The sequence below is a fragment of the Anser anser genome (assembly GCF_964211835.1).
Source record: "Anser anser genome assembly, chromosome: 5".
Classification (NCBI taxonomy): Eukaryota; Metazoa; Chordata; class Aves; order Anseriformes; family Anatidae; genus Anser; species Anser anser.
In genome coordinates this window covers 33,717,881-33,745,853 of record NC_139725.1, presented here as the reverse complement: position 1 = coordinate 33,745,853, position 27,973 = coordinate 33,717,881, and the positions used below count along the sequence as shown (strand labels likewise).

Sequence of the window (27,973 nt, the reverse complement as noted above, 5' to 3'; positions counted from 1 at the left end):
ATGAAACCACTTTTTTTCATCCACTTTTAGCTCCAGTACTTCCCAAATGAAGCCAGCTTTACATAAAACACTCATCCAAATGATGTTCTCAACCAAATTATTTGATTCTTCCTTGTGCTTTGAAAACAATTTGTCAAAACTTGCACATATTCACTCATTCCTGTTTCTTGTACCCTATCTTTATTCCTCTATAAATTTTTGTTGATGACTAAGTTATCAGTCTCTTCATGAAAAAGCAGCCCTCTAATACTATGCTGGCTACTTTTCTTCAATTCTCTATTCATGTCTTCTGTCTTAATTTATCCCTTCATTATTTCCCTCCTTTCTGCTGCAGTGATTCATCTAAGTAATTGATAAACAATTGAATTCCTGAAGAAAACATGCATTCCTGAAGATAAACATGAATTCCTGAAGAAAGGAAACTACAAAATCAATCATTAAACATAATCTAGTGCAAACTCATGAAGAATGGTTTCTCTACTAGGTAGATACAAATGTGCATTTTCTTCAAATAACTCCACGTACTTATGAGGTACCTTCATAAACCGGACTGTAGCAAGCAAAAGGCCATTTTTCTTTTACTGTACTAACTTCCCTTGCCAAACATCCTTGACCCAAAAGGGTCTGGGAATAACTTAGGATCTGGCAGTGTAAGCTGTTTTTCCTCTTGGCTATCTCTCAAATCTCTAGTGCTTTCTGCAGAATTCTGTTCACTGTTCAGGACCATCTTCCAACAACTTGATCGTGTCCAGTCCATGAAAGTCACTGCAGTACTGGCAATCAAATTCCAGCAAATCTTTAGCTACTTTAGCCTATTTCCAGGAAAAAAATGTAATGCATTTACGCAATGGTATCATTTTCTCACTTTACTAGGAAGTATGAACAAGTCATCTTTATTTCAACTGAAACTCAATAATCCCCCATCCTGTTTTCTAGGAAAATTTCCTCTGAACTTGGTGCCCATACCTGTCCTGCTCCTGGTAGACTGCTACAAGCAGTCTTTATCCTTTCACTAGGAAAACCAACAAAAGCTCTTTGATCAATACAAAGGTCTTCCAACACACCAGGAGGCAAGCTATGATCATTACTTTTCCTGCAATTTTCTTATCTCCAACCTCAAAGCAGTATTTGGTTGTGAGAGTAGACTGCACTTTATTTATCAAATTTACCTCTTTCAAGAGGCTTTGAAGACTGACATGCAAAGAGAGGTTTACTGCTGACAAAGGATGTGAAATCACTGCGTATTTTAAGATACCGGGGTTAATTTTCACTTAAGATGAGCAAGCAAAACACAAAACAATAAGCAAGCAGCATGACCTCCAAAGAGCAGATGGCCATATTTATCTCATCTCTCTGCCATGACAACCTCCAAACTTACCTGGTATCCTGATAAAAGACCAGCCATTCTGAGGCCTGATTCCCAACAGCCCTCCTGGATATTCTGGGAAGAACTGGGAGCATTGCTTCAGCCAGTCAGCTGCTAGTTCAGGGGCTCCATTGACTACACACTGCTTTGCTTCAAGACTTCCTCCTTCCCTTAGCGCCCTGCGCTCATATTCTGCGCTTCGATCGTTGCAATAGAACTCCAGTGGCACAGCTGTTACCTACAAATAAAATCATAATTGGCATTCTTATTCAGGTTGCCCTCATCCCCTTCCCCAAATTCCCAGTTCAGTTACCTTCCCAGTGGTTCAAATTTTAAAAGCCAAATCATTACTGACATGTACCAATAGAAAACAACCTTAAACTGGTTTACAATAAGGAAAGATGCAACATCTTTCCACCCCACAAGAAAAGCCTCACGAATGATAAGACAGACCATTTGCATTTTGATACAGTGTTTTGTGCCAATTCCTACACAATTGACAGCAAAGCTGAGAGTAAAAGAATAATGTCCTTGCTGCATTTTGCTACTTTTTTTTTTTAATTTCTGCTCTTCATAATCAAGTATTTACCTAGCAGAGATGAGATTTACAAATTGTCCTTAACAGAGATTCATGTGATAATTTCAAACTAGGAAGACATTGATATTAGAAAGGAAAAAAAAAATGGATGGGAAAACAGATACGTTTTGGCTCTGCAGTTGTTGGACTTGACAGCTGATCTGAACAAAGGTGGGCCACAGAAACCACGCAAGCAAGCAGAGGGTGATTGTCTTTTGCTTCTAGCCCTTCTATGAATTCCTTGCCCTATTACCTTCTTCAGTATACACAACGCAGATAGACAGACTGGTGTCTGTCAGGAACTCTGATTTCAAGCCATGTGAATTATTCTGGAACAGCTCCAGCTCTAACTTTCCCCCTGCCTCTGTCCCACCCACCCAAATCTGGACAGAGGGTGGAAGGTCCACCTTAGCCATACAGCTGCCTGCCTTACAGCCACCTGCTGTAAGGTCCTGGAGTAAAGAGTCTGCCCTACAGACAAGGCAGTCCTTTGTGCAATCTATGGTTTCCTCTTCTTTCTCCCTTACCAGGAGGTAAGGGACAATTTCAAGATACCATCCTGAGATCACACATGTTTTGACTACTGGCCTGTGGAGCAGAAAGAATCAAGATGAACGCTGAAGCATCATAAGAGACAAGGAGCACTGTACTACATAATTTGATGTGTGTTCTACTTTTACAAAAGAGAGGACAGGAATGGAGCTTGAAAAAAGTCAAGATTTGTAGATGCAGTGATCTGCAAATTTCTTTCATTCTCTCCAACTCATTGAAGTAATGAAAACCGTAAGAGAAATTAACAAAACCAAGGCACACACCACAACAGCCTACTGAGCTGTTTTTCTCTTAAAGTACCTCACCCACAGATAAACCATATGATCCCAAAGGATCACCACTTTCACTCAAATATAAGTACATAATTCACTAACACAAAAATCTTTTCAATAATATGCAGACTGCCAACTTCTTCCTATCTTTTCTGAATGGAAGTCTGGTTTGGGCTAACATTGCGTGGTATATACAAAAGAAGGAAAGTAGAAACTTTCACATTCTACCAAAAGACTTAGTAATGCATTGCAAGCTCACTTAAAATTAAACTAAATTTTAATATTACATAGTTAACCTTACAGTATGGAATTTAAATGGAGAACTTATAAATTTGCAATATTTCATAAGTTACCTCACTAATATAGGAAGCAGATATGTTACTACTTTAGAAGTCATTGTTGCTTTTACCTCAGAAGTTAAAAAAAAAAAATCACCCAGGTAGATTCAAGGAAGTTACAAGCATTCTCATGAGTCCTAACACCGTGGAAAATGAACACGCTACCTAAAAGATTACAAAAAGCATTTAACAAATGGAACACAGAAGAAAACAGTTGTGAAAGTTTTCACATTTGAAAAAAGGCAGCAGAGCTGCATAGTGAGAAATACTAGGGGAATCTGTAGGATTTGATGCTGAACAGTAGCAGATGAGCTTCTTTAGAATTGAGAAGGTGTGGGAATTTTGTTGATGATGGGACAACTGAAACTTTAAGTGCAGTGAAAGAAGCACCTTACTATTGCATCTTTTGTGTTTTGGAGGGGGGAGGAATTTCTTGTTCAAGCTTACTCCAGTACGATGCAACTGACTGCTACATATTGAGAATAATACATATAACCTTATAGCATGCCAATAAAAACCTTCTAATGGCTTAACTAAATGCTAAGCAGTGAAACAGTTTAAACAGCAACGGTTTTACATACTGCACTTCAGAACTGTGTGATGGAGCATCCCATACCTCAGGACAGGCTGCCTGCTATCTTAGATGCTAGCTACTCCTCTCTGGACATACACCAGCTAACACAAGGTAAAAGACATTAAGCAAGATCTTCTTGATGGAAGCCTGTGGTCTACTCCTGGTTTACGGGAGCTCTTCTCATAAGAATAAATTCATCTCGCTAACAGTTACCTTTGCAAGGGACAATCTCTTGCTTAAAAAGATTCATGAACACAATTATAGGACATATTGAAACAAAACCAAAAAAGCATACAAAATCTTAGCAACAATAGTAAAGCCATTGTTCTGCAAGATGCCAAAAGCTATTTTTATACCAGGATGGCTTACAGGTCTACATGCAGTCGCATGCAACACTGCAAAGTGAAAGGCACTGCGTTAAGTAAGGCTTTATACACATTTCCACCACTCACTAGATAGTGTTGGAGCTGATGCTATCTTGTACTGCCACCTGCAGTCAAAAGTATAAGACTGTCTTTTGTGTGAGAGGGCAAAACCTCCCACAATTCACCGTTCAAATCTTGTTGCCTCAACACTGATGATCACTGCAAACTATGGTAGAGAACTGCATTGTTCCCTTTAAGGACACTATTAACCATCACATTTCTGTTCCTATTTCTTTACTAGATAGACTGGAACAAACACTCTTCCAAGCACTGGCAATCTGTAATACCTCACATAAAGGAAGAACTATTAGGAGTCAATCTTGAGATGAACTCTGCCTCAGTGCAACTTCTGCATTAACACGAACAAAACTTCCCACACAGGAAGGAATAACACCTGTGTGACACTGACTAACATCTGAGGACATCAGACCATTTTCAGTCAGCTCCAGTTTTTTTAATGCACACACACACTAATTCAGAGCTTTGCATCTTTTACATTGCCGTACATGAAAAAAACAAAACATTCTGAAACAGGTCAAAAAAGTCTTCCATTTAACCTTGTTCGTGCTCCTACTCTTACCATGGCCCTTTTGCCATGGTTCTTTTTTTTTTGTTTCAGTTTCGTTTTTGTGGTTTTACTTGGAATAAAAGGTTGGATACACTCCTTAGTACTAACGTACCCTTTATCAACATATTCTTGGCAAATCCACAGAATATAACAGTCATGGCTCAGAAATATATCCAAAATTAGGATGATAAGGATATATGAATGTATTACCACCTTGAATTCAGTAGCTTAGTAATTTTAAAACGTTTCCTTCACTTATCTCCACGCACAGTTAATCCTTCAGACATTTTGAGATTCCCCAAACCACTCCTCCCTGCAATACCCATGACACACTGGGCTCTGTTAAACTGCTAACCTAAATCAAACCATATTACTTTAAAATTAATAAATCAGCTTCTTAATGAGAATACAAGATTCATCTTCTAACTTATTTTGTGGGAATTGAGGCCTGTCTGTACTCAGGAAAACAGCCCCTATAGAAAGAAAACTACGGTGCTGAACACCCCCTCTCCACTAGTCCCCCCCCACCCCGATAGCTGCTACATAAACATACGCTCCTATTTCTATCATTCGCTTCATTAACTTCCCAAAATTCATCATAGGTCAAACAACAACAGAAGGCTATAGTTTCTGAGAACATATGTGCTCTTTCTGCTGTTTCAAGTCTTGTACACTCCTGCCAAAAGTTTCTAACAAGCGTAAAATTAAGTCTTTGTATTCCTAGAAACAAAAAGCCATGCCTGCACTTAATCATTTTCTACACCAGCCAAGCCAAAAACAAGTAACTTTTATTCAGCTGAATAAATGTCAGATAGAATCTCTCCTTGCCTTTCCCTTCCCCTTCAAACCCAGCCTTCTGAGCCCCTCTCTTCCCTTCCTAATGTATAGGCAGTATTCAACACATTCTTCAAAAGTAATTTAATTTTGAGCACAAAGAGTGACAAATCAAAGGATTGAAATTTGAAGGAGAAGGGATTTCTACAATTTGCTTTCAGAGTAACTGCTTGTCCTTGAACCAGGTAGCATTTTGTGACCGGGAGGCGGTATGAGACTTTGGAAAAAGTTGGGTTCCTGGCCCCTAGAACTGAAGGCTACGAATTCAGCTCAAGGAGCAGTATATAGGTGATAAGCAGTCCTAGATGCCATCCTCCCTTCTTCAGATGCCAAGGTATTATACATACATGCAGCCACAGTTGATCAAGCTGCAGTAACTACATCAGTTCTGGTTAAAGAATGTAACATCTGGATGGTCTGGCAATAAAAGTCTTCTGCTATTGACCTGGTTTGTATATACACATAGCATTAAAATTCCTCTTTAAATGGTAGGGATTTTATTGGCCTGATATTGCTTCAAAGTAACTGGAAGCAGATGTCTTCGTTCTTAGCCCCACTGACACCCACTTTTCAGTTAAGGTAGGACTTTCCCTCAAGAGCAGAGGGTTGACCAGGAGAGTCCTGGGTATGTGACAGTATATGGGAAAAAAATTGTAAGACTAATTATTTCCTACAGGAGAGAGAAAGTTTTTTGTCTTTTATTTGAGCATGAAGCAATGCAAGACAAGCCTATTATATTAATTATTGTTTGTTGATTTGGAGTTGATCATTTACATTACTTAATTTACCAAACTAAGCTGAGAACAGCACATAATAACATGGTAAAGAAAAAGAAAAAACTCGGGGGGGGGGGAATATACCAAACTAACTACACACTGCCGACTTGGTGGTGCACAGCTTCAGCTTTCCTGTTCTTTAGAGGACCAAGGATGTGCCCAGCAGCCAGAGACACTCCTGCAGAACTTTATATCTCACCCAGCATGCCATAAAATCTAGCACAGTGTGGCATCCAGGGCATGTTTATCTTACTTTTAGCTGTTTCCTCAAAACTGATGTTCATCCAGGCGATTAGGAGAAACAGTTTTCAGTGATTTATCTTTTAGCGAGAGCATGGGTCAGAACCTCCTTTTTTACAAAAGGTTACTCTGAAGGTGGAAACTCTCTATAGATATGCTTATCTATTATGATGACAAATGGTAGATTCAAGCTCAGATTTGAATCATAAGTACATTTTGTTCAGCTTTGCCAAGATCTAGCAACACAGAATTAAAACAATAGCCATAGACTTATGAGGGTCTCTTGTGTCAGCCAAGGAAACTTCAGCTAAAGTAATTTCAAAATTTGGTTTATAGTTGATAGATAATCCCAAGCAGTACCACTTAATACCCAGAAGATTTAGGAAATGTCAACTCAGTCCTTATATATCACAATTTAGTGTTTCTTTTTTGGAGCATAAGCTCACGCAACTAGAGAAACCAAACATCCTTTTCAAAAAAAGCATTACTTCTCAGCCTCCTCTGTCATCAGAGTTGACCAAATGATCATCCCAATCAATTTATACCATATCTACACCCCCTTCAAATTATACGGGAAAAAAAAAAATCTACTTCACAATCTCTTCTACAATTTTACTGCTTTTGGTATTAGGAGAGAAAGTGAAATCTACGTATCTCAGAATAACTCCTGTTGGGTGCATCTCACAACTTTCCTTTTCCCTTCAGTACCCGCTGCAGTCATTTCCCCTATGAAGTGACTTCCCCTATGAAAAAAGCACTATAGAATACAGTAGCAAAAGGATATCCTCACAACAATTTTACCCAACCAAAAGAAAGTAATAGATCATCCTGTTCCTAAGACACAATTCTAACAAGATTTGAAACACAATAGAAAATACATAATTTACAACTTAACTTGGACTTACCCGTGGGCTGGCTATGCACAGGAAGGACGGCAGCTCAGTCACCTGGCAGCACCGTACACATGAGGTAGCTGATCTCCTTCGATGTATGACATGATCTGAATAGCCAGTAACTGCTTTACAGTGGCTACTGAACACAAGGTTCTAAAAACAAAATTAAAATTAAGAAGTTATTATGTCTGTAACGAAAAACTCCTCTCAAATCTTGTAACCACCTATGAAAAAGACAGGAAAAGAACATTCACCAAGTATTTCTCTTGGAAAGAGGAAACTCTATGTATCTTCCACAGTGACAATGTACAGATCTCTGCAATTATCAGAAATCCTGCAATGGCTGAAATCAGAATAGCTCATATTCATATTTGCCTTTATGCTCTACTGGAACTAGAAACAAGTTTTTCCTTTTTTGAACCCTCTGACCTTAGATTTTCTAATGAAGGAAGTACAGTAATATTCTAATAGATCCGACCCTCAAACCATTTTCTGGCTGTTCTTTTATCTAGTCCGATGCATGGTCAAAATGAAATTTGGCAGGAAAAAAAATTAAGACACTAAGTAACACTGGGCTGGTGTCTCTGTACTTTCATTTTTTCCATCCTTTCCTTATCTTCCTGGGCAAAATGGCTTTGAATTTTATCCTAAAGACTTCCAAGGTGCTGGCATGGTTACTGACACGTATCAACATACCCATGTGTAAAACTTGTAATTTGCAAGAGGATCAATGTCCTTTTCATACAGTAAAACACACTGATCGTCTCAAGGGACAAATGGGGGCGTTTCATTGATGTTGCAGTTTAAATCAAGGCCAGTTATTTGAGGATGCTCTACTCTACACAGAAAAGTAACAGAAAACAAAACTAGACTTTCTTTGCTTGCATCAGCTACTGTATTTCCTTCTTTATTGTAAATATCCATGTCAAGCAATTAAGTAAACTGCTTATAGACTAAGCCATTCTTACTACTTAGTTTTTATTCTAACTCTTCTATATTGATATCAACCAATTGTTATATCATACATAATTATGACAGAAAGATCACGAGACCATTATTCTGAATTCTAGAGGAAACAAGCAATCAAAAAGAAACATTAAGAGATAAACTACCTGCTGTCTTCATGACAGTTTTAGCAGTTCACTTAAGTAAAATGTAAGCAACACCTAAAGCTTCCATATTGTTCTGCTCCAGCTCCTAATGCACCAAAATTAATTTAATGAGGCTTTTAATTTCCAGAGTCTCCCAATTTTCCAAAATTGCAGTGTCTGAAGTTCTAAACATCAAGCCACATGTATATCATCTCATACACAAGAATGTGTATATCCACTGTATGTCAAAAATGCTAGAAAACATCCAAACATCCACAGCAGTAGCCTATTAGAGACCATGCATTCTTGGCCCTTTCCATTTCCAGATGTAAATGCAGTGGACGAGAAGCAGATGGCTAGCATACAGGTGAGACTACTAGTTAAAATTAATACCCCACAGGCAGACCTGTACATTGATATGGTTAGTTCACAGTTCAAAAAAAAAAAAGGCAAATAGTGTAATGAGGATTACAGTATATGCAAGAGACAAGCATAATCTTTTGTAATCTCCTGACAAGGGAGGCAAATACTCTTACTGTACATATGTGCTAACACCACCTATGCAATAGAATCGGTCAATCCCAGCACGTAAGCACATCTTTCAGCTGCTACCAGTGCTACTTGTGGTCTAGCAAAAAGAAAGTTCCGACTCTCTGACTGAACATCTGCTCCTCTACATAAGAGGTGGGAACAGAAAAAGCTGACAATAGACTCACTGACACTCAGCAGGGCTAAAAAGCACAGGTCAAAGCTTGGGCCACACTGGTTAATGTGAACTGATCCCAAACACAGGCACTTACTCAGCTGGCAATTCTTTACCAGTAACGCTGCCTTAAGCAGCAACTGGTTCCCATGTTCACTCCCTTCCCTGCAGAGCTCCTTCTTCTTGTTGGCATAGCTGTCTACATATTGAAAACTTGGTCAAGATGAAAACAAACCCTTGTTCCTCCACCCTATGTCACTTTTGTGATCCTTTTAACCCCCTAGTAAAAGCCCCCTTGGCAACAGCAAGCTACTAGACAGGCTCAGAAGAGCTGATTGAGGTTAAAGCCACTTTCTTCCCTGGCCCATATACAGGAGATACATCTTATTTTGTGGTAAGGATCAGCATCCATGCAGTCACAAGAGGTTTCCACTACATCTTATGACAGCAAGCATTGGTATTCTGACTGTGGTTGTTAGAGGGGTTTGTTACCTTCACTTCTTGGAAGGTGAAGGAACAAGAAACAGATAGAGAGGAAGCTAACGAACTGCAATTCCAAACCTTGCAAAGGAATGCAAATTTGTTATTTAATTCTCTTTTGGAAGCCAACATCAAAAAGTCAAAGACGGCTCCAGCCCAACTAGAATTACACAGGAAGAAACAAAGGGAAAACTTCCAAGGAGGCACCCCAAATAGGAGAAAAGTATTATTTTTATATACGCACTGTATTAGAAGCAGTTCTTGCACAGGGGCATAAATCTACTTTTCAGCTTCCTGTGCACAAATCATGAGAAACATCCCTCTGTGAAGGCCCTGACATACACAGCCATTAAGCATTCATGAACAGCAGACACCAGATATAACGGGGACAGTGGAAAGCAGTTTTCCGTCAGTCACACACATGGAAAAGCCTGGATAAGGTTACAGAAGAGAACACAGGCACAGCTCTAAAACGGATCATATGCCTTAGTACAACAAAGCTAGGCACCTACGGAGAGGACTGTTAAAACAAACATGAATGCACACGTCTACTGCAACCACGCAGTCAAAGTAACTGTTGAAAGAGGCTTTCCTACAGCGCAGAAGGGGCTGCACAAAAATGTGGGCTATGGCTACCAGAACTGTCTTAAGCTCGTTAACACTTCTAAGTTTTTACAGAAAGAAAATGGAAAGCAAAGGAGAGAAGGATTCACCTCAGCAGATTTCATGTTAATTTAACTCAGCATATATAAATTAATACACACGTGTAGGTGCTAAGGGGAATGAAGAGACCTCACACTGTGAGGCATTTCTGTGCTTATGTGAAGAAATTCATACTACCTTTAGACAGATGTTACTTCAATTTTGGAGAGATCCATTTAAAAAGTGTTTTGTTTTTTTTTTTTTGTCTGCTGACTTATTTTTGTAGTTTGCCTCTTATATCGGAAATGCTGATCTGAGCAGTTAAGAAAAGCCTTTCCAGATTTATACCATTTCCTTTTTCCTCTGTTTTTTCCCCCTCCTCACTCCTTACATGTTACTATCTTGCAGAGCCCTAAATGAAGCCTCAAAGAACTTTACGCTGCAAATTTATTTCCATTTTACTATCTTACAAAGCCCTAGATGAAGCCTCAGGAAATTTTACATTGAAACTTTCTTGGGTCAAGATAAAAAACATTGAGTTCATTTACACTCATGATGATGTGTGCTGTTAAAAGAAAGACATGTGAAGGGCGGTTTGTTTTTCAACTCTCCTTCTGTTTTTGCATATGTAAAGATGTTATATATGTAAGCTGTGCAAACAACTGTGCAAACATAACTTATTTTAAAGTGACTTCAGGTGGTAATTTGTCTATAATGAAGGTTATAAAAGTTCTAAGGAATCCTTTGTAATTGTAGAACTAAACGTCCTTCAGATTTACCATGGTTATCACAAGTATGCTGTATTGCCCAAACTGATGAACCTTACTCCTCAGCTGGCTGTTTTTTGTGTAAAAGCCACGAGTTAAAACAGTAATATCACTGGGACTCACAGAGACACAGGTAATCGGATTTGTGATTTGGAGAAAAAAAATTATATGATAAAGACCTGCCAGGCTGTGGCACAGGTGGGTCTACAGGTGAGTCGCTTGCTTTTCATTTCATTGTTAGTATTAAAAGATAGATGTGCATATTCCAGAATTGTCATCTGTAATGTAAACCCACCTTCTGTTCTGTAAGAGAACATGATGATTTTCATTTTGATATTTACATACACTAACCCAAAAGATACACAAAGAACTAGATTGTCTTTCTACATATGAAAAAATGAACGCTACCTTCTGTAAGCGCATACAATGACACCATCTACTACTACTCCTTTACTGTTAGGCTGCAATGTTTATGACAACACACAAGTTTTCCTTGGCCATACCCATGAGAGTACACAGCTACAGTATAGTTTCAGAGATACAAGCGTTACAGACAGCACACAAACGGCTGAATGTAATCTTAATACATACATACATACATATATATATATGTATGTATTTTTGCAAGGAAATCCATACAGTGTAGACATTTCATCAAGCTAGATAAGGAATCATGGAATATTTAAACACCAGCACAGTCAGAGTTAACAGGCATACACACTCAGTTGGCTTGCTCTTTGTTTGATAACTAGGACTCATTTTGTTGGCTTTGCTGTTAACACTGCAAAACATGACACCAAGCCCAAGGTTGCTTTCCTCCTGCTTATGCATCTTCTATTTCAACTTCCTCTACACGCTATTCAATTGAATTCTGGCTATCTCCTTTCCCTTTCCAGCCTCATGAAGAGAAGCAATATTCCCCAGAGAAAATTGGCAAGATCTCACTGTTTCAGAAAAGATTTTTTTTTAACTGTATGTATGCTAACTGCCACTAAAGGAGAATTTCAACTGTACCCGAAATGCCTACCGATCCTGTGCTTCTCTTTTTGTGAACTTCCTTTCCAATGAAATAAGTTGATGCAGTTATAACTCAGGAGATCAACAACAATTTAGTCATAAGGAGACAAAACAGTCACACACACCCTAGGCAAAGGCTTAGAGAAAATGACCTTGCATTACACAGTAAGATGAACACATTTGGAATTTACTAGCCAGCAGTAGAAGCAAGTATCAGAATAGAAAGACAACCATTGATAATGCTTGTCCATCAACTCGGAAGCACTACTGAAGTCTCTGCTTATCCCTGTTGCTGCAACAATGTATTGAATTTGAGAAAAGAACTGATTTCAGACTGAAAATAAGCAACTTACATGTAGAAAAAAAATAAAAATCTTAAGCTTACATGTAGAATCCATCCCTGACAAATCATGCATCTAGTTCTTCTACTTAAGTAATATTTTTAAGACCTCTAATTCAGTTAGTCTATTTTTTACGTAACAAGTTTTGAAATGTATCACTATAGAGGAGAAAGACAGTCAAATCACTTTTCTGTTCAGCACCCCAAACTTCATTAGCTGTATCTGATTAAAGGTTGGACTAGATGATCTTAGAGGTCTTTTCCAACCTGAATAAATCTATGATACAACAGATATGAGAGCACACTAATAAAATCATCTTGTTCAGAAGTTTATGCTTTCATCCATTTTGTAAGGTTGGGAAGTTTCTGAGCATTCCTCCCTCCTGAGGATTTGCTAATGTCTCCAGATCACAGAAATTTTGCTTACCTGCAGCAAAGTGCAGCTGTGCAAGTTAGGGAAAGACAGTGGGAAATTTACATCAAGCAAGAAATCCTTGTTCTTTAGACAATGTGAGCCCTGCTGTTTCTCTCTTTCTGGTTCCATCCAAGAACGCAGGTGATGGAGCCTGTAGGAGGCTTTCAGAGACAGGAAAAGAGCTAACCATCTGAAATAAAACACAGTAGATACATTTATTCACTGCTTTGTGAAAGAAAGGCTTGAATTTATTTAACAACATAATTCCATTTGACACAAACTTTTTTTTTCCAGAAATTCAGGCTTACAATGTTCTGACTTGAGAGAAATACTTTTTACTAGACATCTTCGAATTATATTACTGTTATTTTCATCTTTTCTACAGTGGCTTAATTGAATCTAAATGATGAAATTAGAATACATTTTGAAGCACTTCATTTAAAAGGGTCAAGCATGATTTAGCCATTACTACCTAAAATTGCACTGACTTCTCTGTAAATTGTACATATAATTCATAGCAACCTGTGTAACGAAGACAGAATTTATCACAAAGATCAGATAAAGAGCGATTTGTACTGCTATTAAAACACAGATGAAAAAGAAGCTGTCCAAAATAACTGCAGTGATGAAAGAATATTACAAAGCCCTAAAGAAAACACATTTATTGATAAAGACTTGCTTTTAATCTTTTTTTTTTTTACAGTAGCTACTGAACGTTAATCAGAGTACTGTCACTTGTGGAGTATACACTAGCTTAAACAGATCACTTCCCTTTCCAAGATGAGACAACTCACAATGCTAAAAAGCCACCATCCTAAGCCTGCACCTTGGAAATCCATTCTGTATTTAGAACAGAACATGCAGAAAGGAGACAATATGGCTGGGAGTTGAAAAACAACTATCAGAGCATAAGCTTATTCCATGTGTGTTAAACATACGCTCAAGTGCAACTGGTAAGCATTACAATAAACCAGCCTTCAGAAGTCTGGATTCTGTGCTTAACACCAGCAACCTACAGTGTGATCTTAACCAAACGAAATCTTAACCAAAAGAGAAGATCTTGCCCGTTGACCATCTTGTATATTTGGAACATAAAATCATTTTAACAGAGAATTTCTCTGACGGAGGCATAAAAAATATCATGTGTAATGGTGTCCTATGCCTGCAGGAAACTCTAGAAGTTATTATATTAATGATAGATATGTGATAAATATTAGGAGGCACAGAAAACGGGGATTTACAGAGACACCTCTAACATCACCTGTACTATTCCTTTAATTAGTAAGAGAGATAAAAGATAAAAAGTTGTCCTCACCTGGCTAAATGTCCCTGATTCATGAGGTTTGCCATTTCTGCTGGAGAGACATCAATAAACCGGAGGAAAGAAAAACAGCTTTCTTCATTGATGCCTATGTCACAAAAATACTAGAGTTAGGCCAAGACATTGCACAGAAACTCACAATTGGAAGTAATGAATATATTTCAATAGTGGTAAATTCTATGCAACATACACATTCTCTACGATACGAAAAATCTAGGCAAATAAACAGGAGAGCCTAATTTAACCTAGATCTTTTAGAAATACTGAAAACTTCATCCTAATTGCTGTTCCCCTAACTCTAAGTTCCAGTTTATTTTCCAGTATGGGCAAGAGAAGGATATTTACAAAGACAGACAGACACATTCTATGCCAGAAACACATGCAACAACTAAGCACACGTATTTGACCTACTAGGAATCAACAGGCAGTTGTGTGCTTGCTAATGCCATCACATATCTCCTAGACAGCTGATACGAACATCAGGACAGCCTGCTAAACATGTTCCTTCTCACTGAGCCAGTGAGTCAAACATGTGGGAAGGAGATGTAGGAATTGGCAGGGCATCATGAGTGAGTGTGGGTATAAAGATGGATCAGATATGGTGAAGATGATGGAAACACTGCAGTGAAGCAGGGAGCTGGAAAGATATGTTCCACTGTTCATCAAGAAAGCTTTTCAGGCCCATCTGTGTCTTGTATTCCCAATACCATTCATACCTTTTTATATTTAACTTCTACACAAAAATCGTATCTCCAAAATTATTTTCCTTTTATGTTATGCCAAAGAAGGTACTCAAGAAAAAGTCTATTATGAATACCAAAACAAACGTAGACCAGAATAACCAGCAAGACACACCAAAGTTAGAGAGTTATAGACAAGTGCAGACTCCTGTTGTTGCATCTGGTTCTTCTTACTCGAAAATATGTTTGCATAGTTGAATAGGTCCACGCTAAGAGACTTCAGCATAGCAATGCAGCCATTATCTCTTTTGCTTTTTTCTCCTCAAATTTTCCCCATTAAAGCAGCTGAGCAATCTGGTTCACTCTTTTTAGCGAAAAAAATCAAATCGTCTATAACAATGAACTATATCAATAAAAGCTATTTATGTGTTTTTCTGCTCATCAATTAGATCCCAGATCATTTACATTCTCCTACTTTTTAACTGAAAGAAATTGGCAGTGTAACATACAATAGATTGTACTAAAATTAATCCAAGATTTCTCTGAATCTCTGAAAAACTCACACTTGACTAAAGAGGCAGCATTAATTCCTTAAAGTAAGCTAAAACAAGACAAGAGAAAATACGACAAGAAATTGAAGTAGGGTTAAGCAGTGACTGAAGTTGTCTGTAGAATATTCTTCTACTTGCTTCCATCCTTTCCTTACTGAGGAAATGAAATATACGTGCTGACTTCCCTTCAAGTACAAAGGCTAAAAGAATTCTAACAAGTTCTAATCTGATCATCTCAGAGGACAGACTGATCTGGCCTTTCAGTTCTCCCCTTGAATAACACGTATTACACCATACATACAAGTGTTTAACCCAGCTTACTTCTCAGGACTATAAACCTACCCTTCCTATGGAAGAGAGACTGCTGGATGTGGTCTGGTGCAAATGGCGAAAGTAAAACCCGTAACCACCTGAAAATGAAAGCAACAAAACAAACAAAAACACTTAGAAGGTGTTAATACATATAACATTCAATCGCATAGACAGCAAAAAATGCAGAGTAACCGGTAATTCAGTTCTTTATGATAAGTATTCCAGCACTCTGGATGTTTGGAATTGCCCGGCATCATCAGTTCATGTGCACTGATGTTAATCTGACGCTCAGAAACACCATTGCTTTGGGATTGCATTTTATGCTGTACAATAGTTAGTCTCATCTTCAAATGTCTTTCACACCTCTGCCCTGAGCATTTCTCATAATTTAATGAAAAAAACATTTATCAGGAATTGCCAGAGTCAGAGAAAACAGCAAACGGCACTCAGGTGGCTTCTACTCATTCAAGGTAAGCATTAAAAGCTGTCAACACCCAAGTAGATGCTCGCAACATATCATGTCACAACGGGCAGATACTGATAGCTTCCTTAAACATGAAAAATCACTGAAGGGAAACCAGTGTTTTTCTAGAATTCTATTAAAGGTAGTTCTATTACACATCATCAGCAACAACTATAAATTCCTTTTTCTTACTTTCTTATTCAATCAAAGGGATGTTTGATGCTCAGGATTCCACTAAGGATCATCAGATATCTGAGGTTTAACAGTTGAATAAACGAAAGAAAAACAGGAATGCATTGCTTGGCTAACACCATACAAGTACATCAGGTAAGGAAGTTAATTAGTGCTTACAAAGCTAAAATAAATCTAAATAATACTACAAAAAATATTAAGCTGGAGAGGAAGTGGAGTTGGCTTGCCTGTCCCGTGAGTGGTTGAAGACCCTGATCTGTCCATGACGGTAGAAGAACTTTGAAATCTGGTATGGCTTTAAGGAGATGTGAAATGGAGACCAAGTTTCCTGTCGCTCAAACAGCTCTGGGTGATTGCACACCTATAAGAAAATCAAAAACATTAGGAAGGGATTAATTTAGTCTGATGCAGCATTTACATCCCAGATCAACTATGACTATTGATCCCGTTAATATTGGCTAGAATTTCACAGCTATTTTAGTATATTTGTTCAAATTGAATACTGAATCATATCTTTTCCTATTCAATTCACAGCTTCCACGTCTTTTTCCCAAGTGGATGACTTCAACAACCAATTTGGAACCAAAAGTTGGCAGATGCATGCAGAATTTGGCAGAAGCTCTTCTACTCCGACATCATGCTGCACTGCACCAGGAAGAGAACTGAACACAAATCTGCGCGCGTATGCCATGCTTTTTTGTTTGTTTGTTTTCTAGAAGCCCTATTTTAGTGCAGAGCTAATGAGTGAACGTGCTTGTTAATTATTACTTAAAAGAGCCTTACCTTCCTGAACTGCATGACTAGATTCATGAGACTACTAGTGGTGTTCTGCGCTTGCTGAGTAGTGCCCATTGAGGACTGCAAGAGGTCATCAATTGAGATTTTATTTTTCAGAGCTTGATACAAGAGCTTCTGTCGACTTGTCTGCTGGCAGTACATAAGAATTTCAATCTGCAAAATAGTAATGAAGTTTTAGCTTTTTCTCTCTCTGAAATGGAACACGACCACATCAGTACAAACAAAGCAGGGAAAACGCATATTAAGGAAAACTTAACTTTCTCAAAAAATACATACATACAGGCAGTTGTGTTTGTATCTGTATTTCAGGATCCAGCCTGAGAAGCACTTATGCAACAACTGTGTTTTGGAAGCCTTAGGAGATAGACCATTACAAATACATGAACACAACTAAGTCAACAGAGTCTTAAGAACCTCTGAAAACATCAAATTTGCAAATGAACAGCTTAAATTTTGTCCAATTCTGCTATACTGTTAAACGCTACCTATTTGGAGTCATCTTGCACAGGTATCAGGAACCCATGATAAAGACAACTAACAGATCACATAATAACAGTGTCTGTGGGAAGAGTTCCAGTTTCGAAACTAACAAGTACAGCTGACGTCTCTCTGCCAGTAGTCCCAAAACCTGGGCACAAGTTGTCCACAAGCCCATCCAGCATCGCTAACATCCACAAAAAATTAAGACACTACGAGAGAAGAGTATGATATTGCCAATATGCATATCTTGCTCAGTACATGCAAGCAGAAACAATCTTAAATCCATGCCCAATCTTTCACAAGGGCCAGGCAATCACTGCTGTATCAACCTCCTTTACTTCCATTTCTGATGTTACTGTCAGTTTAACACAGCTTAAAGACTTTTTATTTGCAACTGCGAACAAAATATTTTCCCGAGATAAAAAAAACTCATTAATTAAGGGGTTCTTAAGTTACATTCACATCTAATGAGATTGCTGGAATGTGATGCCAGAAATGTAAGGTCTATGAAAAGTCTACAACCGAATTTCAGGTATGGAGAGTGACAAATGAACCTATAAAAACTAGGTAACAGAGCTATGAAAATAAAGTTGAAATACTCTAAAGATAAATGCTTTTTCTCACCTTATCTGACAGTTCATTTTCCACATCCTTCTTGATTCTTCTCAGCATGAAAGGTTTCAGGATCATGTGCAAGCGAGATAGCTGGTCTGGAACATAGTGAAACAGGAACAATTATTTCACTGAAGAAGAAAACTGTGTTTTGTTCTACTACAAATGAAGCCCCTTACTGCTCACCTATTTCTCCTCATATGAGTTCTTACAGCACAGAGTTTTGGGTATTTAAGAACTCTTAAAACCTTTACTTCTGAGGCAAGTTTCAACTGTGCTGTGTTCTATCTACTCCAATTACAAATCACCTATTTTATCTATCTAGCTAGATTTTTCAATATAATTATCCCCTGGAATTTACTGTGAATCATTTTCTTTTTTTTTCCAGCAAATGATTTTTAAAATTCTCTCCTGAAGCTCAAAAGGTGTTTAGTGCTTTCTACTGTAATTTTTAGAGCTTGTAACATACTTGCAAGGCTTGTTAGATGATGTGCTCTACAGAAACTTACAAACATTTAAAATATTTTTTCTCTTGTGTTGGGAAGGAGGAATATTAGAGACAAGTATCAAGTCAACACCTTCACCACGTTTTTCTTTTCATTACACATGATGCATTACAGTGAGAAACAAAAATTTCAACATAAACTTTGGACAACAAGCCACAATGTTCCAATCCATGTACCCTCTGCTTTATAAGGCATTCCTCATACACAAAGTGAGAGAAAGTTTATCCACTGGTAGTTAGGAAAGGCAACAGATTTTTCATATACAAACTACTGTAACTACACGCTGCACTCACTCTCATCAATGGCGGATTTGTTCTCTGCATGGCTCTCTATGTCCTTAGAAAACCACTCATTGAACTCTTCGTGGGAATCAAACAAAGTTGGCATGATAAAATGCAGCAAGGCCCACAGCTAGAACGGAAAGGAAAAAATATATCAGCAAAAGTCATCCTACTGCGGACAAGGTAACTGGGGATCCCAATCTCTTGCAGCTCTTTATGAGTGCAAGAGAGTCACTTTAGCAGATCGCAAGACATGGCAAACTCACACCTCTGACATATTCTCCCCCGCCAGATATATCAACACCATCAGAAAGCAGTGAGAAATATAGGGCAATGATTTCAGCCAACAGAAGTAAAAGCTACTAGAATTAAATTCTATCCTACAACCTAGGCATTACTAACCATCAGCTATCTTGAGTTTTACTGTTATTTGAATGCCAGGCATGCTTCCAAATTTTCCCCTCCCAGAGTTGATTCCATATTTTTTTGCCAGTGGTGAGATACAAACACAATCCCACAACCACACAAATGCAACAGATTTCTCAACTCCTCACAGATACTTAGGATATACTCCCGTGATAAAGAAAAGTCAGCTCTTGTGAGCTCCTGAATACCTCGGCCATTGTGTTCTGGATTGGGGTCCCAGTCAATAACAATCTATTTCGACACTGGAACTGTAGTAGGATCTTCCAGCGAACACTGACGAATAAAATTGAGAAAAAAAAGGAAATCATTAGAATTGTTTTTTTTTTCTGTTTGTTTTTTAAGAATATGAAATCAAGAAACTTTAAGACAACTGTTTCTAGTAACCTTCCCAAATGGTTTTTTGGAGGTCACTGGATAAAACTACCAAACCTACCTCCCAGTCTTTCAAAAGGCAACTACAGGAGGAAGTAGCCTTTTACAAAATCGAAAGAAATGTGCATCGTTTATTTTATTTAAGTATGTTTTTAACTCACTTTTAATACAAATGCTTGGATACTAATAAAATCACAATCTTGTCATCAGAATAATTAACTTTCCAAGAGAAACTGTTATTATCAATTTGAATTGTGTATTTTTCACACTTTACAACACTAAGTCTATAGGCCACTGTAGAAGGAGTGCTGAGCTGTACTTTACAATCTTAAGGGGGCAATTTCCAAAGAATGCTGAAGAGGCAGACTTCAGTCTGAACAAGTCGGCATGCAAACCAGTCCTCAACTTACAGAAATAGAGATTTGATGTGAATAGTGGCAACTTGAGGAAATGTTAAGAAAAAGCCATTAGAGAAGTAAAGATGCACAAATCTATTACTCGGAAATAAAGAGAAAACTTTCTGGCACAGAGTATTGTGACTAAGATTGGGATTTATTGCAGCTGAAAATATTCACCAGGTTCTGACCTTCACTAGTGTCTGGAAATGCCACTGAAGAAGGAATCAAAATACCACATTTAATGGAATAAGCAGAAGTAATACACATTAAAGACTACAGATTGTTCACAAGGCAGAATTATACGAGTAGTCAGGAAAGAAGGTGAACAGTATTTAACACCTTTTTGTTTCATTGTCCTGTAGTCTGTGCATACTTCTGCTCCATAATTACTTTTTTAGATGTTTTATATATTTGGAAGAGGAAAATCAAGGATAATTTCATTGTCACCCACCACTGGAGTTATACAGATATTTAACTAAGTTAAATACTTGAAGTCTCACGTACGTCAATTTTAAATTCTGACAGTTTTTGTAATCTTTATGTTATCTTGATACTTCTTTGAAAGGTTCATCGAGAGGAAAGATTGTTTCCAGTTCATATATTACCTGGAGCTACTCTTGAGTGCTTGTGCTTCGTCCAGTACCATATATTGCCACTTCACTCGCTGGAAATACTTCACATCCTGTACGACCAGTTGATAACTGGTAATCACCACATGGAAAGGAGCATCCTGAGTATACAACGTCTTCTATAACCACAAAATAAGAAACAAATGTCCACATAATGTAAATACATTGTGCAGAGTTCACCTGCACATACTGTAATTTTAGATTTCTGTTGCATAATTTTTTCTCATTATCACTGCATTTTCCCCCATATGACTTTAAGTAATTACAACAACAGTTTTCAACTGGTACATCTGGACTTCAGCCCATTAGTTCCTGAACAATTTCAGATGCTTCTTAACATGTCAGACAAGACCCAGGCATTAAGCCCTATAAAATGCTGTTTACCCATGCTAAATCAGGAACAATCTGACCGGCCTGCAGGGATCCTAGAGTTGGACACTGAATTAGATTATTCAAATAGAATAAACAGTTCTTGACAGTGAAACCACCTGCTTCATTTATAGGGACCTATTTTCTTCAACTAACTTCATACTACCCTAAATTGCCGTACACTGTATTGTTCTCCAATACAAGAGAAGCCTTCTACCTTGTTATTTTAACAAAGATGTCACTACATAGATGAAGATGCAGAACTCCATTATCCACAAATTGTTTGGCTCAGTAGGGTATAGTAATAGTTTCTGTTTCACTTTGCACAAGTAACAAAAATGGTCCAAGCACATGGGCATGCCAGTATTACCTGACTCCAGAACTTCCTGATCACCTTTCTGTCATGGGGATTTCCCCAGTAAGGTAGCACCTGGAACAGTACAAAAGTACACAGATGTTATTTTCAAATAAAGACATACTTGCTCTAGAATTTTACACTATGCATCCTAGAAAATATAAAGACAGGTGTTTTTTTTCCAAAACAACCAAAAAGAAAATGTTCTCAACATGCAGGAAAAAAAAATACTTAAAACAAAACAAAACTTAGAAATATCATACTAAGCAAATGTATCAAGCGGCTCATGCCTAATATAGAGATATAAAGACAAGATTCTCAGCTTGATATAAAAATGCCCAGAAGAAAGTTACAACTTCTAATCTGATTTTTCTAAAAATGAAAGCTTATACATAGTTTATGGAAGAAACATGCCTACTTCAGTTAACCCTACACAACTAGTGGGCTTGCTCTCCTGTTTAACATTCCCTCTTTTTCTTCCCTAATCACTGATTCTGTTGGTTTTGTACTTCAAAACTGTCCCCAAACTCTGAGATCAAAGTTAACATATTTGGTCTAATGCAAGAAGAATTTGCTCATCAATTCATAACTCAGAATTTTACAGGTCCTATTACTAAAAACAGAACTTTGCAATGAACTGAAACCAGACCGAGTTACTAGTTAATAGTACTGTACTGCCATCTTCTGTCTGATAAAAGGACTACATTCAAATAAGAGCAAAAGTAAGGAGTACTAGTTTCTGATGTTATGAAACATTTCCATCCTTCAACGGACAAGCTCTTAATTAATACACACAATGTGCCTTTAGGTGACTATTCTTCCGTTTCCAAATTAAGGATGCTAGTAAAAAAAGTCATCAGATTAATCAACAAGTGATTTGCCTTTTAGTTTACATATTCTGCCATGGACCTGAAGAAATTAATTCACTGTGATTTACTGTAAGCATAACTGACTACACACCTGATTACACTGTATGATTAGAAACTGGAACAAAACTGGTTCAAAAAATTGATAAAACTTATAAGCAAATAACAATCACAAGTTTAGAAAACTTTTAAAAACATGAACCATTCCAGGGATAAGGTAAGCATTATTATGCAATAAATCCGCAAAACGGCTCTACAATAACAGAAACAAAGAAAAACATTCTTCTTATATAAAAAAAAAGTTCTCTATTCACAAGCATCCTGGCTGCATTTTTGAAATGTTTTCTGTATTTCACTCCCAAGGAGAAAGCATAAAAGTTGCTCACCTATACTAGTTGGAGGAAATGACAAGGAGTAAGTAGGTAGAATGGCCAACTGCTCTAATGTCTTCTACTCCAGGCTTTAAACTGGGGTCCCTACTGTTTTGGGCCATGCAAATACACGAATAATTCATTTTTATTTTGATTTTTAAAGTCACTCCTCACTAATTAAATATTTTTTATTTCTTTATCACTTTCTTTGAAGTCTGAGTGATCCCAATTTATGCCAAAATATAAGCCACTCAAATCCTCCATTATTGTACAATATTCTTGCACAAATTCTCCTCGGACAGATACCTTGAAGTATACACCACCATAACCAACAGTATAGTCTTGTAAGTGACCTGTGCAGCAAGCTATTTCATAAGAGGTAAATCCTTTAACACTCCAGACCAAGAAATCAAATATTACTTACAGCAATACTTCCAAGTCTTTTCCTCCACCTCATTAATTACCCAAGACATTCAAACAATTAGCTTGGGTGTTATTTGTTTGCTGTCTACTTACGATCAGAACTGCATGGTTTTATTTATTGTTTTTATGTATTCTTTGTAAGAATTAAAATTAGATGTGTTACAAAACCTCTTAAGATCAAAGGTTGCCATGCCAACAACTCAAGCATTTGAACTATAATCCTTTCCTTGCAGATATAACTGCAAGCCTTTGTCCATCTTGAATTCTAAAATTTGTCACTGTTTCAGTAATATATATTCCTTTTAAATCTTCCTTTACAGCAGTCAAGTGTTTTCCACTGGGAAATAGGTAAGCAGCTTGTTTTTCAGTAACTGACTGTTCCTTAGTTTCTACTTTACTGTTTTCTCACATTCACAATATAACTGTAGACCTTGACTTATTTCCTTGTTACCTTCTTGATCTTACCCATTTGTGTCCCTCTGCTTTCTTTTTTCTTGATTGCTAGCTCCATTTCTATGGTTCTTCTACTTTTCTTTAATAATAACTGCATTTTCTCTCCTGATCTGTTTAGAGTTCTAGTTTTGTTTACATACAATCTTTATCTTACTCAGATTGATATGAAGGACTGAAAACACTGCTCCAGACCTAAAGAGAGTACATTAGACTGAAACATTTTTGGGCTTGCTGCCAGGCCCACATTCTATAGAACTGAACATCCACTCCCCACCTCACTTCAATTCCTCACTGAGACCGTGTCTTTAAGCTGTTGCAAAATGAAAATCACATAATTCAAGAAAGAACATTTTCAAGCCGTAGATAATTTAACGCTCCAGAAAGACAACACGATGGAAAAAATCAGAATCAGGCCCAATACAGAGTTTCAAATTTCAAGATGAGGCACCCAGATGTGGCAAAGAAAACCTGGGGGAGGAACACAGTTCGCTTTTGAGATAACACAGAACTTTCTTGCACATGCTTATTACCTTGAATTTAGGAACAAATCTGGCAAACTCCTGGTGCCAGTTGTTAAGAGTAGAGGCAGGTGAAATTATTAAAAAAGGTCCCCAGATGTTCTCTCTCTGCAATAGACACATTAAAAAAAAAATCACAGATTAATTAAAAGCCCTATGTAGGCTTCCAAAAATCTCAAGTTGCAGTGCACCACGAAGACAAGTCTAACTACCTGTTGTCCCTTCCGTACATATGAGCTCAAGAGTCTTTGGCTCTGCACAGCCTTCCAGTATCATGGCTGATAGTACCATCAAACTGGTATCAAAAGGAATATAAACAAATACAGATAATGGTCATTTATTTGGCCACTACTTCAGCTACTTCTACTCTCGGTACCATTAGCCTGTATCCCCAGTTTAAGGCAAGTGGCTGGATGCCAATCAAGACTTTTTTTTTTTTTTTTTTTTACTCTACCTACACATCTCTCTCTGTATTTCTGCATAAAGCAAGCTCCCATTGCTTTTGCTGTTTTGTTTGTCTGTCCTGGAACAGAAGAAAATCACTATGTTTCCTAAAAAAATAAAACCCAGCACAGGTTGGAAATGCATGCTAATTGCCATGAAGTTCAGAATTTGTGCTTCATTTCTAGAGGTCTCTATGATTTGTAAAGCTCAGGGAACCACTAAGTCTGCAACTTGTTCTCTCATCAAGCTTTCACAATCAGTGCATATGAAAAGGTATTACTCTATGAACAAATGAAAATTCTCTCTCTATATGTGCACAGATATATATGCTACATACACACACAGCCTTTAAAAGGCACAGCTTTAAAACAAAAGGAAAGGCCATAGCTAAAACACTTTTTAAGACACTCAAGCTTTATAATCTAGAATTCATTCCAAATGTGAAAAGTATGCATCTTCTATCAAGTATACTGAACCAGGAAAAAGCTGTAATCCACTTACCTCAGCCAGATGTGCAAGGAGAGCAATACTTTGCACTGTTTTACCCAGACCCATTTCATCTGCCAGGATTCCATTGATGCCCTGTGAAAGATCCATAAATTAACACCTTACTACTTTTTTTGATCCATATAAGATTTGAAAAATGCTTCCCACTGAATTTACGATAAGCAGCCCCACTATGACAACTCTAAAACACCCTATCCCCTTTTAGGTCTTCTACTGAGAGATAATTTATCTCAACCACACTTTCATTCATTTCTAGGCCTGATTTTTTTTTCCTTCAGCCCATCTGCATTTCACGATCATATTGTGAACTGGATATATACACGAGGGCAACGTTGCCTGCAGTTTACAAGCTGCCCAAAGCCTGAAATTGTATATAACATGGAGCAGCAGAAGTCCCCTCAGTGTATAACCTAGGTGATAAACATTTGTATAAATGTCCACATAAAGAATCTCAAAATTAATGTCCCATTCAAGGTTGTTACTTCCTAAATAATTCAAGAATACTGGTAAGTGGTTTACATAACATGTTCTTTTCTTCTAAAGACATTACAAATACAGTATGTGGTCTATTTTTTAAAATAGTTTTTTTTTTTGACCAAGTTACATGAATTCTTCTAGAATTTTTAAAAATTTGCAAGAGGTACTAAGATACCTGCTCATATAGGTTGGCCAGCCAATTCATGCCTTTCAGTTGGTAACCTTTCAGTTTCCCATTGAAAATAGTAGGCTGTGGAATATCTTCCCCTGCACGGATAGATGGATTTGCTAAACTGTAGCTCTCTCCAAAGCCAGTACCAGACTTGTTAGCAGCCCGTAAAGCAGCTGCCCGACTTTCCTTTGCATCTTCATCAAATGATCTGGTCTAAACAGGAAGAGGAAAATATGCATAAGATGATGGACATATTAACTTAACAAGAAATTGTACAGTAAAAGGCTTTACACTTCCCATTAAGACATAGGGTATCTTAAAACCAGATGAACCTGCTCCCATATCCCAAATCTTTATCTCTTGTTTTTCTACCTGTTTAAGCACAGAAAGGGGCAACAGAACCAAGTTTAGATCTGGTACCCGAGATCTAAACTTGATCTACTTGATTTGGCTGCTATTAAAGATCCTGTTTTTGGGGCCTCTACCAAGTACTCTGCTTTCTGTTTACTTCATGGATCCAAAAAATACATACCCGTGCCTGATGAATCTGGTAAGCATCCTCAGCATTCTTCAGAGCTTGGGCCTTGTAATAGTTACTATCTGAAAACAACATCTTCACGTTAGAGCTCTGCAGAATTAATCACCCAAATTAAAAAAAAAAAAAACAGATAAATTCCAGTAATTACAGAAGAATTTTGTGCTTGAAATGGTAAATTTGCATAAGAATGCACATAGTACAGTAAATTCCAAGAGTGCAAAGGAAGGATTGTGCATGAATTGCTTACCATAATCTTCCTGGGTGATGTTGACCACTACTCCACCACCAATATCAATTTGCCTTTGGGTAGAGCTGTCTTCCAGTTTGCGTAGGATTTCTTCCTGTATTCCGTCATGTCCAATATCTCGTTTACGACTCATAAAATGGGCATATAATTCAGTTTGTGTGATCAGGAAGTTAAGTTTTCTCTGCTGCCTCTTAGCCTAAGAAAAGAGCATTTACAAAAAAAAAAAGATGAAGGGGTAAAAACAGAATAAAATATAGTTCAAGAAAAAATGTTTTAATCTAATAAAATATCAACAATTAATCTAGATTGTATTATACATCACTTTGATATCAAAATTCTAGAATATTAGTTGAAAACAGAAACACCACCAACCACAAACACCTATATTAAAATATAAAATTGCTGTAAATGAAATGTTCTTTTAAATTCAGGAATCATGGCAAAGAATACCATAATCTCCTGAAAGAAAGTTTAAAAGTTTTTTTAAAAGTTTTATGCACACTGGAAAATCGAAAGATTTACAAAACTAAACAGCAGTATAGAGGTCTACAGTAGATGAACCAAGCAGCTAAAAAAACCCTCAGGACAATCACAGCAGGTAACTCCAACGTTCTGGTTTTTAATAGTACAGAGAACTGTGAAAGAACACGTGAAATGCATACTGCTGAGATATTATCATTGTCCAGGGTTCAGCAAGATGTTGCAGAAACTGTTCATTCTTAGGTTCTAGCTAAAAAATGATACAGTGGAATTTGTCCATTAATATAAGCCAGTTGAAACCATCACGAAGTATCTACAAATTTTCAAGAATTGAGAGAAGCACTATACATAAAAACATGATCTAACGGCTTAAGCGTAAAACTAACCATAAGGTATTTTGAAGATTCAACCTCAGCTCATCACTGCACATGTAAGGTAACAACCATAATTCACCAGAGAACTTTGGCAATGAAGTTTTTTTTTTTTCTTAAATTATACCCTTACCACTCTTTTAAAGAGTCCATGAATCAGTCACTTGACCAACCCAAAAGTGATCACATAAAAATTCTCAACTCTGTATGCCCCAACAGTTCTGCTAACAATTTCTGCAAGTACCATACAGAAGGCACGTACAAATTATGACGTGTTTACAATAGGGGGGAAAAACGTGAACAAAAAGATGGTTTGCCTTCTGGATTCAGAATGATGAGCAAATCATCACAAAAGGCTGGCACTTAGTAACACTGAGTTATGTATGTGTCAGCAAGACACATGCTGTTTGTCTAATTCCTTCCTCTATTTCACTCACTTATAAAGAATTTAAGTAGTTCAAAGGCTTACCACCTCTGGCTAATGTCAGAAG

General features: G+C 37.4%; 1 protein-coding gene across 1 annotated transcript in view; it reads right to left on the bottom strand.

Moving 5' to 3' along the window:
• INO80 (INO80 complex ATPase subunit) overlaps nt 1-27,973 on the bottom strand; it is a 68,209-nt gene that overhangs the window by 23,066 nt on the left and 17,170 nt on the right. Inside the window, exons 10-26 of the mRNA XM_083836667.1 lie at nt 26,632-26,827; nt 26,379-26,446; nt 25,850-26,059; nt 25,192-25,272; nt 24,259-24,354; nt 21,631-21,690; nt 20,868-21,010; nt 19,681-19,765; nt 19,079-19,196; nt 18,292-18,377; nt 17,173-17,340; nt 16,617-16,750; nt 15,765-15,832; nt 14,186-14,279; nt 12,883-13,060; nt 7,428-7,568; nt 1,379-1,604 (exon numbers count right to left, since the gene is read on the bottom strand). Coding sequence (XP_083692793.1) covers nt 1,379-1,604; nt 7,428-7,568; nt 12,883-13,060; nt 14,186-14,279; nt 15,765-15,832; nt 16,617-16,750; nt 17,173-17,340; nt 18,292-18,377; nt 19,079-19,196; nt 19,681-19,765; nt 20,868-21,010; nt 21,631-21,690; nt 24,259-24,354; nt 25,192-25,272; nt 25,850-26,059; nt 26,379-26,446; nt 26,632-26,827 — 2,152 coding nt within the window. The remainder of the gene's footprint in view (nt 1-1,378; nt 1,605-7,427; nt 7,569-12,882; nt 13,061-14,185; nt 14,280-15,764; nt 15,833-16,616; nt 16,751-17,172; nt 17,341-18,291; nt 18,378-19,078; nt 19,197-19,680; nt 19,766-20,867; nt 21,011-21,630; nt 21,691-24,258; nt 24,355-25,191; nt 25,273-25,849; nt 26,060-26,378; nt 26,447-26,631; nt 26,828-27,973) is intronic.